General features: G+C 39.8%; 1 protein-coding gene across 2 annotated transcripts in view; it reads right to left on the bottom strand.

Annotated features, from left to right (window-relative positions):
* The window catches only part of TNFAIP8 (TNF alpha induced protein 8), a 66964-nt gene that overhangs the window by 39800 nt on the left and 7442 nt on the right, over window positions 1–19722 (bottom strand). Inside the window, exon 1 of one of the 2 annotated variants that reach the window (XM_074856622.1) lies at window positions 15590–15762. The exons of the other annotated variant lie outside the window; for it this stretch is intronic. Coding sequence (XP_074712723.1) covers window position 15590 — 1 coding nt within the window. The 5' untranslated portion in view covers window positions 15591–15762. Of the gene's footprint in view, window positions 1–15589; window positions 15763–19722 lie in introns of those variants that run through there. 2 annotated transcript variants of the gene reach the window in all.

Here is a 19722-nt window from a genome sequence, read left to right as displayed (position 1 = left end):
CAATACATTATGGTTATTAACTGTCAACACTAAAGCACAACAGCTTTGATTCAGTGGGAAAATGCTAGACGTTCCTCTGTAACACATGAGGCTGCTCTAGAGAGGTATATAGAAACGTTGTGCCTTAACCATCCATGTGTGCTACCACACTGAGGAGAGTGACTTCCATGTCATCTGAATCTGCAAGAGCAGTTCCCCAAAAACCTTGTTAGCCTTGCATCATTCAGGAAGAACCTGAAATTCTCAGAAGGACTGTGACCACACCTATCTTCAGGGATCATTGATGCCTTGCATCAATTTATGTGGAATATGGCATGAGATGCTATGTCAGTTGATGACATCACACATTCCGCTACAGTTAGGCAAGATATCATAAACATAAGAAGTGATATTCATGATGATACTGCTGCAAGTGAAATGGAAAATGTACAGTCTGTGTCCAAATGCAGAAGAGAGGAAGAAGAATTAAAACACACCACTTCTGGCAGGTGCTCAAAGATGTGGTGGTAAGATACAGCTGGAGGCAAAGACAGGAAGACAGTCTCTATCGGCAACAGCACGGCTTCCTTTTCTGAATATATGGATGAGTATAAGTGGTTGTAATGTTAAGTAACAGAGACAGAGCTTGTGGTTCTAGAGAAGGTTAAATTCTGTTTTAGCTTCTTTCAGAGACAGTACAGAAAATGAAGAGGAACTCCTCAATGGCAAAACTCTTAAGTCCTCGCTGTCGTGACTCCAGCACCTTTTGTAGGGAAAATTCAAAGCAAGATGATATTCTGGAAGAGTAATGCAGTCAGCTTACTTGTTTAAGAAAAGGAAATTATTTTAAGCATTTAAGTCTAATGAGTATAAACTGTTAACGCTTGACAGAAACAGTTTCAATTTACTGTACTGATCTGTAGAGGACCTTGGAAATATGGGTTTCATCACAAGCAACAGATTTTTACCAAAAAAGCAGAATAAAGCTGTCAGTTATTTTTCATAGTCAACAGCAGTTATTTTTCATAGTCAACAACGAGGGAAATCAATTCAAGATGGGTAAGGAAGAAGCCACTGAATTAAGCAGTAAAACCATGTAAAACTTCTGTTTTCTAAGAAACATTCTATAGGTAGAATGTGGTGATATACATTGCTTCTGACATCTGGTAGCAGCCTACCCCAATCTCTGTAGCAATCAAGATACCAGCAGAAAACCTCAGAGCTTTTGTCAGATTCCTCAGACTTGTCACCACACATTTCAACAACTTTGGAACAGGCCCTAAGATCTTTCATGATAGCAGCAGATGCTAGAGGAATATGCCACCCTTGACTGAGGTGTCAAGGAGCACACTGAGATATCACTGTACTGCAGCAGATGAAGAACTAAGCATGGTTACATCCTTTCTTGTCCCTGTCTCAGAGGAAGCATCTTGAGGTTGTATGAGTACAAATAAAGTAAAAAAAAAAAATTATTTTTTAAACTATTCTTAAAGAGAGTGAGGCTGACATACATCAAAAAAGGATCATCCAGAAATGATGACTCTGAATTCTGTGTTCACTGGTCAAAATATCACCAGGGAGACCTGAGTGTTTCCTGAGAGTTTTTTGGTGCTGATGCTCAAATGGCCAAACCCTCTACCTATGAGAACAATCATCTTTGATGAAGAAGGAGAAGGATAAAGGTCTAATGAAATTGTAAGCCGAGTTGTAATAAAATATTGTATCAGGGTTGGTTCTACCATTATTGCAGTAGTCACCAAAATCACAGATTTGTCAAGGCTGAAAGGAATCTGCTGAGATCACCAAGTCCAACCACACTGCTAAAGCGGGTTGTCCAGGACCACATGCAGTTGGGTTCTGAATATCTCTGCAACCTCTCTGGGCAATCCATTCCACTGTTTGATCACATCACAGTAAAAAACTGTGCTCCTGTGTTCAGCTAATCTCATACATTTCAGTTTGTGTCCAAGGCCTATTGTCTTGTCACTTGCACTACTGAGAAGAATCTGGGCCCCACTTCTTCATTGATAAGATTCCCCTGAGGGTTCTCTTCTTCAAGCTTAACAGCTCTCTCAGCCTCTCCTCACATGAAGAGTCCCTTAATCATTTTTGTGGTTTTTTTGTTGGATTTGTTCCAGTAAGTCTGTATCTTTCCTGTACTGGGGGGTCCAGCAGTGGACACAACACTCCAGATGTGGCCTCTCCAGTGCTGAGAAGAGAAAAATTATTACCTCCCTTGACCTGCTAGCAAAACTCTTCGTAATGGAGCCCAAAAGGCTGCTAGCCTTTGCCATAAGGGCACATTGCTGGCCTCAAAGTCAGCTTGGTGTCCCCCCAGGATCCACAGGTCCTTCTCTACAGAGCTGCTTTCCAGTCCATCAGGCACCAGCATGTAAATGTGTCTGTGATTATTCCTCCCCAGATATATTTCCCCTTGTTGAACTTTATGAGACTTCTCTCAGCTTAATTCTCCAGCCTGTCCCTGTGAATGGCAGCACAACCAGCTGGTTTACCCACCACTCCTCCCAGTTTTGTATGATCTGTGAACTTGCTGAGAGTGCACTGTCCCAGCACCCAGGTCACTAATGAAGAGATTAAACAGTATTGGTCCCAGTATCAACCCCTATCATACACCACTAGTGACTTGCCTCCAAGTGGACTTTGTCCCACAGACCCCAACCCTTTGAGCCTGGCTGTTCAGCCAGTTTTCAAACCTCTTCCCTGTGCACTCATCTAAGCAGGACTCTGTCAGTTTGTCTAAGAGGATGTTACAGGAGACTGAGACAGTGTCAAAAGCCTTACCAAAGCTGAGGTAAGCAACATCTACTGCTTTCCCCTCATCTACAAAGTCACCTCACTGTAGAAGGCCATCAGGCTGGGAAAGCATGATTTGCCCTCTGCAAATCCATGCTGACTGCTCCCAATTCCCTTCTTGTCTTTCATGTGTTTGGAAATGGTTTCCAGGAGGATTTTCTCCATCATCTTACCAGGACTTACCAGTATCACTGAGGTGATACTGACCTGCCTCTACTTCCCCATATCCTCCTTCTTGCAGACAGCAATGGCATTTGCTTTCTTCCAGTCTTCAGGAACCTCTTTCAGTTGCCATAAAAGAAGTTAGTTGAGATTAGCCTTAACAATGTCATCCACCAGCTCCCCTAGTACCTGTGTATGCAACTTGCCAGGCCTCATGGACTTTTGTACATCCAGTTTGTTTAAGAGCTCCCTAACGCTAAGTCTGGACCAAGGGTAGAGTACCTCAGTCTTTTCTTTGTCACCAGTTCCCCTGCCCCATTCAGCAGTGGGCTCATGTTTTCCCTAGCTTTTCTTTTGTTGTTTATGTACTTGTAGAAGCGTTTCTTGTTGCCTTTCCCACCTCTTGACACATTCAACTCCAGGTTAACCTTGGCTTTCCTAATGCTATCCCTGCATGCTCAGACAGCAGCTCTATTTCTCCTGGGTCACGTGTCCCTGCTTCCATCTCTCATACACTTCTTTTTATGTCTGAGTTTAGTCAGGATCTCCTGACTCATCCATGCAGGTCTCCCACTGTCTCTGCTGATTTTCTGCTTGTTGCGATGGGTCTTTCCGGAGCTTAGAGGAGATGATCCTTGAGTATGAGCCAGCTCTCCTGGACCCTTCTTCTCTCCAAAGTCACATCTCATGGGATTCTTCCAAGCAGATCTCTGAAGAGATTGAAGTCTGCTCTCCAGAAATACAGGCAATGGTCCTACTTTTTGCTCTGCTCTCTCTTCTTAGGATCCTGAACATCATCTTATGGTCACGGCAGCCAAAGGTGCCCCTGACTGTGAAGGGGGAATGCAAAATACCCTGAGGTTAGTCAGGACCTCAGGGACCTCTGGCTGCCTATGCTTCTTCAATTTCTCAGGTAGCTCTTTTCCACCACCACCATCTGCGGGACTGCCAGGATTTGTAAGGAGATCTATAACACAGTCTGTGAGATGGGGCAAGTCAGGGTACTCTGCTGAGTTAATCTTACCTGCTCTTGAAGGAGCTGGAGAATCTTTTCATAAGGCACAATTTGATTTTTTTTTTCTCCTCCTTATAGTAAAAGATCCAGTGGTGTGTGTCAGCATCTGTTTGACACTGAAGAAAAAACCTGCCAGAAGTCAGGCTTCCCTTTGCACTGTTTCCTTACCCTACCTCAGAACACATTTGGCTTCTCATCAGGAAAAACACACATGCTTTCAGCACTACAAACCTCCCAGTTCATGCACTGTTTCAGACTTGAAGGTCTGGCTGGGTGATTGTAAAGTTAGGGCTACCAGCGAAACATATGCATTAGGGGCTCTTCCTGCTGTGAACTTAAACTGTTTTTAAAATGCAGCTAAAAGTTTTCCTTGCTTTAAGGAATCTCTTGTGAATATAAAGAGCAGTTGCACCAGACCAGAGCAAAGGTCTGTTTGTACCAAAATTCTACTTTCAACAGTGGCCCAAAGCAGAAAGAACACAAGACATCTACAGCAGTACTGCCACCAGCCACCCTCCCAACTATCTGCAGCTCAAGATCCACTGGGGACAGAGATGGCTTGTAGGTAATCAGATACAACACAATAAAATTTGAGAAAGCATTGGTTAATAAATAAAAACAGAGAAAAATATAAACAGAAAGGATCAAGAACAGATTTAATAGTTCATGAATCTATACCTTAGGAAATGTACTTCATAACTCATTAGGTTAAAGCTTTTATAACTTTATATATATATATATATAAAGCTTGTATAACTAACATGTAAATAACAGGACAACATCACATCTATCTCTAAGAACTATGACATTTACTTAATGGATTTACATGGAAACTACTCATATACTGAAACATCTGTGCAACATTTTAATGTTTTAAAGTTATAAATGCTTTATTTATTATTTACTGGATCCAGTCCCAGTATCAACCTATCTACATTTCTTAAATACTACTCTTCTGTGGAATTAATCAGAACTACCTATTAGAGTACTAGACCAAATTAGTTCTTAGTCTTTAAGGACTAGCACTTAATAATTTGTTTTAATTTACAGTAATTCAAAGTCCTAAAAATAGGAGTTATCTGCTCATACTGTAAATCTGAAATTAGAACAAAAGTTATATTAATTTGTAAAGCATTCAAGAGATCTAGTTTTGTTAATTTATGTCAGCCAGAAAAAAAAAAAAAAAGGACGCTACCACAACTACTATGATCTTGTCTGGTTTTTTGCTTTAAAAAGAAAACTGGTCCAGAGACTATCATGATGTTATATATTAACTCAGTTTGCCCGACGACTGTGCTGCAGTTGTATCTACCTATCTCTCCTAACTGCTGATTAAGTACTGTGGACCTCCACTGCCTCACTGCATTTATCTTGCAAATGCTTCTGAAAGCTTGTAACAACCTCTCTTGACAGGTAAGAAACAAACCTGAATCTATTCTCCTCAGATCTACTTTTCAGAAACAGCATTGCAAAATAATGCTGGGTCCAAAGGGCTTTGAGGTAATTCACTGACAAATCTCCTGGGATCTCCAAATGGCTTTCAGAACCCCTGGAACAGATACATAGATGCCCAACGACCCTACCCTACAAATGCAGTGAAGAAGCACCACAGGCACTTCAACTACATCTTCAGTTGCTAAAAATGACGAGCAAAACATTTTCATTGAATAACTGCGAGCTTCTGTTTGCCATAAGTTTCTAGGTGTTTTGGTGGACAGCAAGCAAACCATCAGATTTCTTACAAAACTGTCTTGGTGCTTCAGCTAGCAATGGGACTGAGGACTCCAAAATCCACGTTCCCATAGACAGAGTTGTGCTGGTTTATACAGTCTCTTCATAAGGAGCAACTGTTAATCACAAAAATCCGTCAACAGCTTATGAAACAATCTGCCTGTACTATTGCAGGCCACATCCTGTAGGGCCTGTTAAGTCAAGCTTTTGAGTCAAACCAGGCTCACATCCTGTCAGTTTGGAGGATGGCACATGCTTGTTTGCTTACAACTGAATCTATCTATGGAAATCCTTCACTACAATAGACAAGGGTAAGAGCTATTTTCTGCAGGTTTTATATTGCCAATTGGATATGCGCTTCCAAAGATACAACTAGATTTTTACCAAGCTGTTAGTTGATTCACTTGCATTTTCTTTGAATTATGAAACAGTGTAAAATGAAGGTTTTTGTGGTCTAGAAGATTTAGCGTTCTACACTCTAAGAATTATTTTTCTTTTTCTCTAGGATTTCAACAAATTGCAGTTGCTCCTGCTTACAGAACAGTATAGTTCAAGCGCTCAGCAGAATGCTATGGTGGAAAGTCATGAGTTATTTAATCATAAAAGCATGAGTAAGTTTAGAGATATGGAAAGTACTGACCATTTTAAAGAAGAATTTTAACCTGAGAAAGAGGTTAAGCTTCTTGGTAACTTTTTAAAAAAAAAAAAAAAAAAAAGTAGTCACCTTTGATTTACATTTCTAAAACCTATTCTCAAGAACCATGACCTAATGAGCAAGAAGATGGAAAGCTTAATTGTTAGAAAGAGGATTCAGATACTTCACTCATAGCAGTTTTCATTGTTTTAATTTAATGAAGCTTCAGATGGGAGGCTTGAGTTTATGGGGAAGTAACTGATAACTGACAATAAGCTCTAGAGAATTCCACTTAGGGCATTAGAATGTAATCCTTAATTTGGAAAGTAAAGTTAAAATGTTTGTCATATAAAGACAGAGTGCTGCCTTTACCATGAATTTCTAGAACACTTGGATTTTCAGAGCGAAGTTAGTAAAGCTATTAAGATTTACTGTACTTGCTGCCTTACAGGTGAGTCAACAGAAGTGTACTGGGTCTGTCTAGGATGGAGTTAACTTTCTTCATAGCAGCCCTTACAGTGTTTTCGATTTGTGACCAAAACCAGTGTTGATAACACCAATGTTTTGGCTACTGCTGAACAGCTTCAAGGTCCCCTCCCCTCTCACTCTGTCTCCCACCCCATGTGTAGGTTTGGAGTAGGCAAGAGGTCAGGGGGTGACACAGCCGAGACAGCTGACTCCAGCTGATCACAGTTATTGTCCATACCATCTAATGCGGTGATCAGCATTAAAAATGGGGCGGGAGTTGGGATGTTTTTCCAAAGTAGCCATTCTTCTGGGACTGGCTGAGCACTGGTCTGCTGCTGGTGGTAAAGACCCATAAGCTTTTTCCCTTGGTTTTGTCCTTCTGATACACTTCGCTACTGCTTGGGAGGGGGAGTGAGCAAGTGACTAGGTGGCAATTTACTTTCTGGCCAGGGTCACCCCACCCCAAGAAGGAAAGCCCAAAAAGCTCTATTAGTAGGAACTACTTTTATTACTACTACTCTATCCACTTCAGCTGCTACAGATCAGCTCCACAGGGCTCTGCCTTCTAAGACAAAATTCATCCAGTGGAGATCACTGCTTTCCAGTACCTGCTCTCTTTCTAGAGCATTTGTCCTCCTTAATATTTTTGACAAATAAGTTTGGGGCAGGGCAGATGCAGGTTGTTAAGACAAATGAAGTTTACATAAAAAAGGGAGAAATTCTTCAGCACAATATTGTGTACTACCACATAATTATTCTTAAGAAGAAAAAACCCACAGGAAAACACCTCAAAAAACCCAGACTGTTTTAATCACCCCAAATAATTCCTATTACAACATTTGTTTTTTTATTTTACCCGAGTGGTGATAGATGAGGAAACTAGCAGTGTGAGTCTACACAGCAGCATGAAAAAGTATGTACATTAATCCCACTTCTTGTTCTGTATCCCACCAACTACATTAGATACTTTCTACTTTCTTTTCCACCTGAGGATATCAGGTCAGAAAACATTAATTTTTGAGTTTGATTATAGATTACATGATCTAGATATTCACTGCTAGCTACAACTGTGTGTACAGTCCCTTCTTTTTTTAACTTTCATCAGTAAGTACCTTAGCCTGCTCATTAAAGACATGTCACAAATCCCTAAACAATGTACTCTTCAGCTGTCTCTTGACGAAGTTGGAAAAAATCCTGAAAAGTAAAATCTGACATCTATGTCTACCAAACCTTCACCACACTGGTTCAGCAGATAATAAAATACAACTGTAACAGGGAAGCAAGTCACAGCACCCTAGTGTCTATGTATTGTCTTGATTTATTCAAGTACCTCTGTCACAACTAATGCTATTTTAAGCGATCTTCTGTGTTATGGCTTTTAGAGAAGCAGAGAACTGCAGCAAATAACTCAGGATTCAGTCTAACTCATTTAAGAAATAGCATCATTTTAACTTTTCCTATATTTTGAAAAAGAGACTGAAGATCAGAATTAAATACTACCAGTTTTCCTTCCTTAGTTAATTTAAAATATTTTTTAAAATCCCAGTGCTTCCTTCGCATGCACTGACTGGCCATTTGCATTGAAAAGCTATATAGAAGCAACTGAACAACTGCTAAAGCAGCACATTTTTTAAATTCTGCATGGTTACTAGTATAAACATAAGAATTTTTTGACATGCATATGTATGTCAGCTACACATTTATTTACGGAGATGTTTATACAGCAAAGGATTTATCTAAAACACAGTGCACATACATGTGGATTGCAGATGCTACATGTGCCCTTCTCATATACATCCTGGAATACAACCCTGCCACTGCTGCCACTGTGAAGACATTCATAAGAGCTAACTACAAAATTAAAATCGCTGGACATAGCTAAAGAAAGTCTAAGATTAATGAAAAAATCTCAGTGGCTGGCATCTTTTGTTTTCCATACATCTATTGTCCTTAGATATTCCTGGGTCAAATTTCCCTGCATTCCAAGGTAAATCTCTCACTGCAAGTTGAACTAATAAATGCCAGACACTACAGTGGCACAACGTATTCATTATGGATCACAAGCATTACTCAAAGGCAGCTTTTTCTGGTATGCAACTTTACATTTGAGAAACAAAGCCAAGCTGTATTCAAATACTCAATGCTTCAACAAAAGAAAAACACTTTAAAAACTGGTTTAAAGAGAATCAAACATCTTTCCTAAAACTATTTCAGAATCCAAACACTCTACAAATTTCCTAAAAAATTCTTATACACAGATGTTGATTATATTGATTTAAGGCTGAGTAAATTACACCTCTAATTTAGGAAAACTGCAAAATGGCAAACAACAAAGGGGAATGGAAAAAGGAAAAAAGTGACTGGACCAACTACAAGCCTGTTAGTTTACAGCAGCATTCCAGGTTATGGAAAGCTTTTTAAAGAAAGAGAGGTTAATGAAACTGAAACATAATTCAGAAATGTTTATCTCAAAAGTAGGTCATGTGAAAATAACCTACTATCTTTCCCAGTCTAGACTTATTATACGGAAAGCTACTAGTGAATGATAGATGACCATTAGTGCGTAACTGGACAGTGGACTTGCTAAAGGAAAAATGTTAACAGGGAGTACTGGAAGGCTAAGTATCAGGCTAAAAGAAGGTTTATCCTACAGTTTAGGTAAGGCTAAACCTTGCAACATATTTAACCAAAACTTCAGTAATAAAATTTGGCTCAAAAAGAATGCTAGAGTTTGTGAGATGCCTCCCACAAAGCTGAGAAAGCTGAGAAAGACAAAGCATGCAGGAAAAAGTGAACAATTCTGAGAAGGGCTAGCTTCAGTGAAATGGGATATAGACCAGTATTTTCTAAGTGCAAAGTGAGACTGAGAGACTTCTATGCACACAAACTTTTAAGCATTGCCTCCAAAGGAAGTGGTTGCACAATTCCCAACTCTCAGACATGTGACACCAACTCTTGTCTTTTCCTCCTATCCCAGCCTAAGAGCTCCCTGTGGTAGCATAAGCATCTGCTTAGTTCTACGGCACACCAGATTGCAGAACTGATTCACAGAAAAAAATTGCTGGGGGAAAAAAAAAGGCTAACCGATCTCGTGATCAAGTTCCTCAGTCTGATGAACATCAATGTTTCTGCTGACACAAGGAAGGAAATAATACGAGCATGGGAGCAGGACTGAATGACATTTTTGGCAGCCAAAGATGTGTGTGAAATTAGTGCTTACTCGCTTGAATCCTTCAGCAAAGAGAGCATATCATCAACTGGAAACAAAAAGAAAAGGTCCTGTGCCACAAGATCATGACAAATCAACCAATCTGTTACTGCTCTGAAAAAGATAAGACCACAATGGTGGAGTGCACAGACTCTTATCTGCATACAAAGGATGACACAGACACTTGGTATGCGATTAAACAGTAAACCACAGCTTCAGCTCTTCTACAGAAACTCACAAAAGGCATGGACTGTGTGGGCTTTAAGGATGCCTTGTTTCTTATCCCGTGTCCAAAGCTAAGCCAATATCAGAATCCTTTTAACCAATTAAAGACCACATAGGTCAAGAAATGGTTCCAATTATCTCTTTTATGTTCTAAGGTTGAAAATCTATTAGCTTACATTACAGTATTTCCTTCAGCTATGCAGCCCTTGACAACTACCAGTCCAGTGCTCTAGCTGTATGTATCATGCCTAATCCTTCAGTGCTTGATTACACAGGGACTCCTGCATTAGAAGTAACACTCACATACCACACTTTTCCAGAAATACTACTCCTGGATAGCCTATTTCTCAGACCAAACTTTCATTACACTCAGGCATTCAGTGTGCTTGGTAAGTAAAGGACATTACCAGCCCTCAACAGCTTTCCCTAGGTGCACAGCATTTCTTTCTATCTACTCACCCTGCACCCAACCTCCAGCATTTGACCATCTCAAGACCCAAATTCAGGCTTGCCACAACAATGTCCCTAGCTTGGCTGTCATTACATCATACCTGCCTTGTCAGCATCAGTGACTGATCCTGTTAATTTTAGCAACCACTCCTTTCACTGCACAGCACCCAGCTCTCCTGGTGGAGGTGGGCAAGTAGAAGACACCAGAACCACTCTCCACAACAGTCTGGGATGGTGCCAGTGCAATGCTCACCCCACAGGCTTCCTTTGAGGCTCACATACCCACAATCCCAACACCTAGTGATGCCTGAAATGCTGTATTTTTCAATATAAACAAATATCACTGAGCTTGTCTCCTGCTGACTGGCTATTTATCGTATTAAACTGGGTCTTATTCACCCTCAAGCCAACTCCAGATGATCCGTGACCTCAGTAGCATGCACTCAGAACATACACTGTTTAACCTTCTTTGCCTGAAACAAGGATAACTTCACCTGCCAACAGATTTTCCACCATTCTTGCAGTTAGCTCAAACAGATGAATCCTGCCAACATTTGCCAAAGTAGCAGCATGTACTGTTTCTCACATGGAGAAAGTGAAGGGGCCAAACACACCACATCTCTTTTTGCTTCAGTCAGGACTTCGCAGACTTGAGCATGCACCAGGGCTGAATCCACCCAGGGCCTAACAGCCCTATATGCCCTTGAGCTCCAAAAGCATCTGCTACACCGTCACATACACTACTCAGAGCAGAAAAACATGTCTTGCCATATGTTTGCTAATAATGTGCATAACAATCCAATGATAATGCAGCCAGATGAGCCTGCACGGTGATGATTAGTCTTCCAAGCTCTACCAGAAATGCTGCTGCAATATGACAGTTAATGCCAAGGCCTATCTATGGCTGTGGCACCATGAAACCCTTAGCAGAGGAGCCCACCAGTCTCTCTCCAGTAAGACAAGAAAAGAAAAAAATCATAAGAAGTAATCCCAGCAGAGACACAACTCTATCTAGAGATGCTATTTAAGACACATGTATATGTAGGTATGTAAACAAAAGTATGTATGTACCTACACTGTTCGTGAGAGAATTCAAACCAGAGGAAACGCAAAGAAAGAGTGTGGCAGTCGAGGGGAGGGAGTACCCATCAGGCACAAGAGTTTGGCTTATTTACTCTTTCAACAAGCAAGCTCATTACAGAAGACCTCAGTATAAAAACATCCAGGGGCTGAGCAGCAGGTAATGGAAAGAATTATTTCAGCTCACAGGCTGATCTGAAAACAAATGAGATCAGACCAGCCACAAAAAACAAGTAAAACTTTAAACATCAGCATCCTCCAGTACCAGAGCAATCCTCCACCACGTACAGAAGGTGCAAGCACCTGGACAGAATTAAAATAAAGTTTGACTGCAACATGAGATGCAGTTGGTTGCTACCAGGGGACCTGAAGCCCGTAATTCAGAAGATAGGCTTCTTCCAGTGACCTCTTCCTAAAACACTGCCACCACCAGCATAATGAAATTGGTATGAATGTATACAGGACCAGGACAAAAGCAGGAGACCTATTTCTTATAAACCTTATAAAAAAGGATTAGGGGATGTCTTAATAATTGAGGCAAAAATTCTGGCAAGCATCACCTGATTTCAAGTTAACAGCATAAATATTAGCAAAAAATATTTAGCATGCATCCCAAGGTGATTAGTGATAAAATACTACAAAAGATTCTCTATGAATCAAAGTGGATAGTATTCAATATTATTTGAAGAACAGCACTGAAATTTATGTACAGAGACATATTATTTCAAAAAATTGCACAGCCAGCAGAACTAACAAAATTGCCTATTATTTACTGATTTACTTGATATTATGACCATCACTTCTGAAGTTAAATTTCTTTAAATTTATCGTTCTCCTAAACAAAAAAAAACCCAAAACATTTAATAAATGCATTGACACTTTTCTACTCCTGCCATGTCAAAAATTATTTTAACAGGCTTCAAATATTATAAATTTAGTTTCTTCTTTCAGGAAAGAAGCTCGAGAAGTGACTTTTACAGTTTCTATTTGAAAAACAATGGAAGAGCGGAATCTAAGTGAAAGTGGCAGATGACTGCAGCAAGTGAGTTGGTTTCAGTCTATGACTAGAAAAGCTTGTGCTGGTTTTAACACGCATAGCATAAAGCTGTTTCTTAACAGTTCAGATTCCTGGCTTCAAGCTCTCCACTAAGGAAAGCTGTATCAGTCACCAAGTGATTTGTCTCCTTGCACAGTCTCTACAACAAATATATTCATTATTTTGCAAGAGGGCAAACAGCTGCATTTCCTGGAATGTGCTGTAACTAGTCATCTCTACCACCAGGTAATGTTAGCAAAGCTCGATGTATTCAAAACCAAAACTGACATTATCCAAAGGACACTGTAAAATTTCCTTATTATATGGCTGTTGACGAAGTATGCTTCCTTAGAGCTATACTGTGCCAGATGTTGTAGTTGACACAAGGAGGTGTCTTAATTGCTATTCTGAGTTGCTGTTAGAATTTCATTCTAGGCTACGCAAATAACTTGTCAGCAGGGTTACAAATTTCCATAATTTCACCTCTGCAAAACAGGTTCCAAATCTACATGTGCTACCCAAGCAAGCATGAAAAGGCTGAAGCTGCTTGCTTCCCATGGCTGACAAACAAAAAAGGTGTCCTTGCAAGACAGGAGGTGCATTCCCAGAAGCAGCACCTTCCTAACAAGACTATAAAGTGGAACCTGTGAATGTCATAACCCAGGAGTCACTGTCTGTGTTTCTGCACTCAAGCTCTGCTTTACACATAAACAGGAATCATAAGGCAAAAAAATCCACAAAATAAGTAATACTCATAAAAAATACACAGAACCGATCCAAAAATACATTTTTTCTGAATATAAATTTAAAAACCTATTACTTTAAAAGGTGTGGTACTCTGCAGTAAACGGTTTCTTTCTTCTAAATGATCTCAACAGATGACACTCTTCTATTTAAAGCTTCCAGAAGTCATATGTAGTTCTGAAAAGCTTTCACAAAAAATACAAAATTCTTCTACATGTACATGATACCACAAGTCAAAACCCATACAGTAATAACAGAATCTGGAAGTTTAGTAGCTAAAAGTTCACCAAGTTAAGCCTCATGCAACCTGCATCTTCTTGTGCACTAGCTAGGAATGTCTCCTTTTGGAAAAAGGACTCTATCCCACACACAGGTACACCACTCCAAACAGGGGAAAATCATAAATATAATCAAATCTTCCTTGAAAATTCTGACTACATCCCAGTGCTGTAAAAGCTGTTGAGGCTGTCACCTGCCACAGTTAAATGACCACTTTCACTGTTCTCACCTCACTTTTCCTTCCTAGAAGATTAAGGCCATGCATTGCTTTTCATAAAATTAAGCATACTTGCCCTGAAAATAATACAGACTAGCAGGTTTTAAAGTAAAATAAGTTGTGACTTTCATTACAAGGCCTTTCTTTTTGGAACCAGCTATTGCCCACCTGTAACATTTTAGCCGCACGGGATAAGGACTGAGGTGGGAGCTGTAAATATATTCACAAGCATGCATAGGGAAAATTAGAAAACATAAGGTGTTTTGTACTTTCTTCGTTATGATAAAGCGCCTATGAAAACAGCTTAAACAATCAGACAGCTCCTGTGTATTTTCAACTCCAGAATAAATAAACTATCTATAATGTACCACTTAATACTGTCCATGAAAACAAAGAATTCTCAGTTCATATTCTGTACTTACAAGTATTAGAAATATGCAAAAATTATATTTGGACTTTTAAATACTAAATAAGGACACCTAAGAGTACTAAACAAGATTAAGGGAAATCCCAGCAAAACCATGTTAGGATAAAAGAGAAGGACTTAGGGATACCAGTGGATGAAAACTTGGACACATGCCAGCAATGTGTGCTTGCAGCCCAGAAAGCCAACCGTATCATTGGCTGCATCAAGAGAAGTGTGGCCAGCAGGTCGAGGGAGGTGATTACCCCCCTCTACTTGGCTCTTGTGAGACCCTACCTGGAGTACTGTGTCCAGCTCTGGAGCCCCCAACAGAAGGAGGACGTGGACCTGTTGGAGTGGGTCCGAGATAGGGCCACAAAAACGGTCAGAGGGCTGGGACACCTCTCCTATGAAAAAAGGCTGAGAGAGTTGGGGTTGTTCAGTTGGGAGAAAAGAAGGCTTTAGGGAAGCCTTTTTCTGGCCTTCCAGTACTTAAATAGGGCTTATATGAAAGACAGAGAGAGACTTTTTACCAGAGCCTCTAGTGATAGGACAAAGGGTAACAGTTTTAAAGTAAAAGAGGTTTAGATTAGATATAAGGAAGACATTCTTTATGATGAGAGTGGTGAGGCACTGGAACAGGCTGCCCAGAGAAGCTGTGGATGCCCCCTCCCTGAAGTGTTCAAGGTCTGGCTGGATGGGACTTCGAGAGCAAGCTGACCTAGTGAAAGATGTCCCTGCCCATGGCAGGGCAGTTGGACCTAGATGATCTTTGAAGGTCCCTTCCAACCCAAACCATTCTACAAGTCTGATAAAAATGGGAGCACACAGTCAAGGGAATAAAAAAAGAATGATACGATGCTGCAATTATCTCTATACTAGGCATTTTCAAAAAAAAAAAAAAAAAACAGGGTTAAAGTTTTGCTAAACAAATATTTAGAGTTAAGAATGTCAATGCAGAGTCTGAATATCTTGAGCAACTTTCTTCAGTCCTATAGTGATAGATTAACAGAACAGAGGAAAAAAAATTAATTTTTGAGAAGCAATTTACCATGTGGTCCCAAGCACTGAAAAGCTTTAATCACAGTAATTTCTGTATGTTATTAATGGAGCAGAGAATTCTGTTCAGATATACTACACTTACTCAGTGTATGTGTAACTGTATGCAGCTATTACAGAGAAACGTAGAGAAACCTGTCTGGATTTGGCACTCTGCAAAAAAAAAAAAAAAATCACGAGAAGAGATATGAATCGTAGGGAGAAAGACAAATTTTAAAGCACCTTGCATTTAATGAATCAATTCAATAAACAACCATTCAAACCAGGTGTCTTGAGAAATATTCCTGTGTATAACAAGGTTTTACTTTGTATGAATTACCTCTTAAACTGTGTATAAAAATGGATGTGTGTTATGGAGGAAAACTATCTCAAATTATACTCATGATCAAATATTACCAGTTATTGAAAACTCCTCATCTAAATGACTGCAAAACACAATAGAAATTAAGTACTTATTTTTGGCAATGTGGAAGGAAGTTTTATCCAAACAGAAAAGTCAGAACTCTTCCACTCATGTCGAGCAAAAGGAGCTTAAAACTTCACAAAGAATGCTTTCCTCCACCAGACTCTTTTCAGCTTGGTTGAATTTGTTAAAAACAGACAACACCTCAACATCCGTAAACATATTTACCTTGGATCACATAACCAGTTCTATAGCCACAAGCAGTAATTCACTTACACACCTCTACTGTCAATAAAGTATTTTGTGTACTCAAAGAGGAACCCATTTTCCCTTTGTTACGATTATTTCTTAGTGGGTCATCTCAGGCTGCTTTCGTCTTGCACTATTCAAGTATCTCCAGGGGTTTTCTAGAGGAGAAGAGCTCGGGAGATAAGACTTTAGTACAAGTCCTGTATGGAAGGATCACACAAACAAGAGGAACTCCAAAGCGCTCTAATCAGAGTAAACATTTACATGTATACATGTACATGTATAGTGCCAGAGGTACTACAAGAATAGATGGGTGTAAAATTCATTAGTTTACTTCCTTTAGAGCACTGAAAAAAAAGAGGGTACTAAGGGAGCAGGCAAGTTATTGCCTGAAGTCTTTCCACAGTTTTTGAATTTCATCTTCTTATTTCGCTAGCTTATGTTAGAATAACTTCAGTAGTTTATCTTTCTGTTTTCTCTGTTGTTAAGCTGGGCTGCCAAAATATCATTGCTCTAAGTTTTTTCCTAAACTACACAGATTTGTGAACGGCCTCAGGATTCCCATTTTAAATATCAGAACTACTCCATCAATGCCTGCTTACAGCTAAAAATTAAATTATGCATAAATACCACACCTTGAAATAATTTTAAAGAAAAAAAAGGTTATGTTTTCAAAGCACTTGACCAACTTTTATTCGCTCAAAACAATCTTGCATTGAAAGTTTCCTATCAAGATTCAGATCCAAAATAGGAGTTAGTTTTGCTATAAGGTGCCACACATATTACACAATAACTGCTGCACAATAATCGCACTCATGCAATATTTCCTATTTCAATCCTTACTGTGTTCAGCTGAAGTTTTCAGATACAGGTGCATAACTTTTGGAACATGATCACCTGGCGCTGTGCTCTGCTGGCTCAGCACAAGCCAAGAGTCCCAGAAGTCGGAAGTAACAGGAGTTGTGGGAGCTGGTCACACGCAGATGCACCCCACCATCCTGTCATCACCCACCATACATCTCTATCTTCTTTCATGTGGGTATGTTCCTAAAACTGTTATCAGACAAAATGGATGCTCCAGCTATCAAATCAACTATACATAGATAAAACACTTGTATGTCAAGTTCTGAGAGCTAGTTACTCTACCACCATGCTATTTGGACAGCCATAGCAACAGAGGCACCAGCCAGGGAAATACCATCAAACTGTTTGCAAGTTATTTGCTCCTCAGGCAGATGCATTTATATGATCCTGTCTTCAGCTGCTCGTAAAGAACTGTAATGCCAAACAAAGGTGACCGGTACTGGTGACTTGAACAAGTGGTCAAAGATACTCTGTGGCCATATGTGGAGAATAGAGTGGACTACATCACAATGTGCTTTTTAATTGCAAATTCTAGCAGGGTCCAACAGGTCTTTTTGTATGTTCAGTTTTGGAGAAAGTTATTATTTTCCTAGTACTTTCTTTCAATAAAAGGGGTAAAGAGTGGGATGGGGGTTGTCCAGAGTACAAGATTTCCCCAGCTCTGACTATGAAGTGCTTCTGCTAGCAGGATGCATAGCTTTCAGCAAGCAGCACTTGCTCCGTAGCTTGAAAATCATAATTACAACGTGGTCTTGTTTAAGGCATAAACAAGTTTAAGGCATGTTATTTTCAGGGTTACACTGCAGCAACACTAAGCACCTGAACAAATTGCTTCCAAATTAGTCAGTAGCATTGCCCTTGAGGGAACTTCAGTTGAATTTACCTGAGCAGAAGAAATTGAGCAATGGTCACCACTCTTCAAGCCATCTGTGTAGCATCAGTTGACAAAAGGTTTATTTCCCTCAGTTGTGCAGCATAACCTCAGATTTGTACTTTGTCAGCTACCTGAATACAGAAGACACAAATACCCCTGTCTGATACCAGAGCATTACTAACCATAACTGAAGGACAGTTACTCCAGGTAGATAACCAGAATCTCGTGTCATGCGTGAGGGTTTTGCAAGGCACTTTACGTGATGCACCTGTCCCTCTGCAGGCCACCCCCAGAAGATGTGGGCTGCCCACAACAGTTGGGGTACATTGGGTGCTTCTGGACATGGACTGCATCCCTGTGGTCCAAGGCACCATGTCGGCTACCGATCCTCACAAGAGCCATGCCCCAGTTGTGAGCTTTAATTAATGGTACAGATGGGGGTCTGACAGCTTTTCTTCATGCAAGTGTGCGTGCTCTAAACCCAGCAAGCCTTCAACACATTTTTACCATGGTGAAATGCCCTGAACTGTTTTCAGCTCATATCCACCCAAAACAGAAATAGTATCTGGAAAAGCTTTGGTTCACTGACTGTACCACTTTTTGATAGCAAGCCATTAGATCACCGAGCACAGAAAACAACTGCACTGCCAAATAGTTTCAGACTGTCACGTTGGGTATCTAAACCACTTCTTACGTAGCAGGAAGAGGCTTTAAAAAAGACTTCTGCCTCGCACTGTTGTAAAGTGTTTTAATTAGCTTTAGGTTACTTTATTATGGTATCATCCAGCAATTCATATTAAGAAAAAATGTTTTTTTAAAGGTCTCACATTTTAAAACAAGTGATTAGAAAATGAGTATGCTGAAATACTGAGAAACTTCTAAAAAACTACAGGTAACAAAAAACACCTTACACAAAGCTTACTGGAAAACATAAGCAAACAATCAGTGTTTAGGGATGCCAGACGAGATGGGCAGCACTGCACAAACCGCAGTTAATAGTAAGGGCCATGTCCTATGCTCTTCATCTTTTGATGTCACCTAGAACACGTTTTCAACAGATTTTTTTTTTTTTTTTAATAATCCAAACTTCTGGTACTCTCTCCTATTCAGCCTAATATCTGAAGCAGAAGAAATGTATAAACTGCCAATCATCTGAGATTACATTTGAAGACCTTACAGGAATAAATAAAAATGTACACAGTATTTTATTGCCTATCACTGACTTCACATTCAGTACTCCTCCTCATCTATTCCCCAGTTATCCTCCTGGTATTAACAACAAAGTGCACATTTCAAGTGACATTAAGCTCTCCACCTGCATATTCAAAACCACTTGTACAGCAAATACTGCTAGCAAATCTGCACAAAAGCATTCAGTCGCAATCAGCATACTTTCTGCATCATTGACCAGTACGGTGTTTTGCACACCAGTACAACACAAATTCATAGCTTGGATTACACAGATTTCTCTACCATTCAAAGATTAATCACATTTCCACTATTATCCAATGCTACATGTAACTTTCAATAAGTTTTCAAAAGCTCCAAGCAAAAACGGATTTGCAGATTTCTTTTTCTTTAACAAGAGATTAATTTAATACACCAAAATACTACAACAAACGTTTTAATGGATAAGAAATTAAGTGGATGTCCCTGGAAACAATCAACTGAAGTCACATAAAGTAGCAGGTAAGATCTTGATATTAAATTCAAGGAAATACAGAAGTATCATATAAACTGTTTCTAGAATGACATCTTCAAACAAGAAACAATTCCACCTACCAATATGTTGTCAATACAGGGGGGAAAAAAAGGGCTGGGAGCTAAA

Source organism: Strix uralensis, chromosome Z, assembly GCF_047716275.1.
Source record: "Strix uralensis isolate ZFMK-TIS-50842 chromosome Z, bStrUra1, whole genome shotgun sequence".
NCBI lineage: Eukaryota > Metazoa > Chordata > Aves > Strigiformes > Strigidae > Strix > Strix uralensis.
This window is presented reverse-complemented; position numbering and strand designations above follow the sequence as displayed.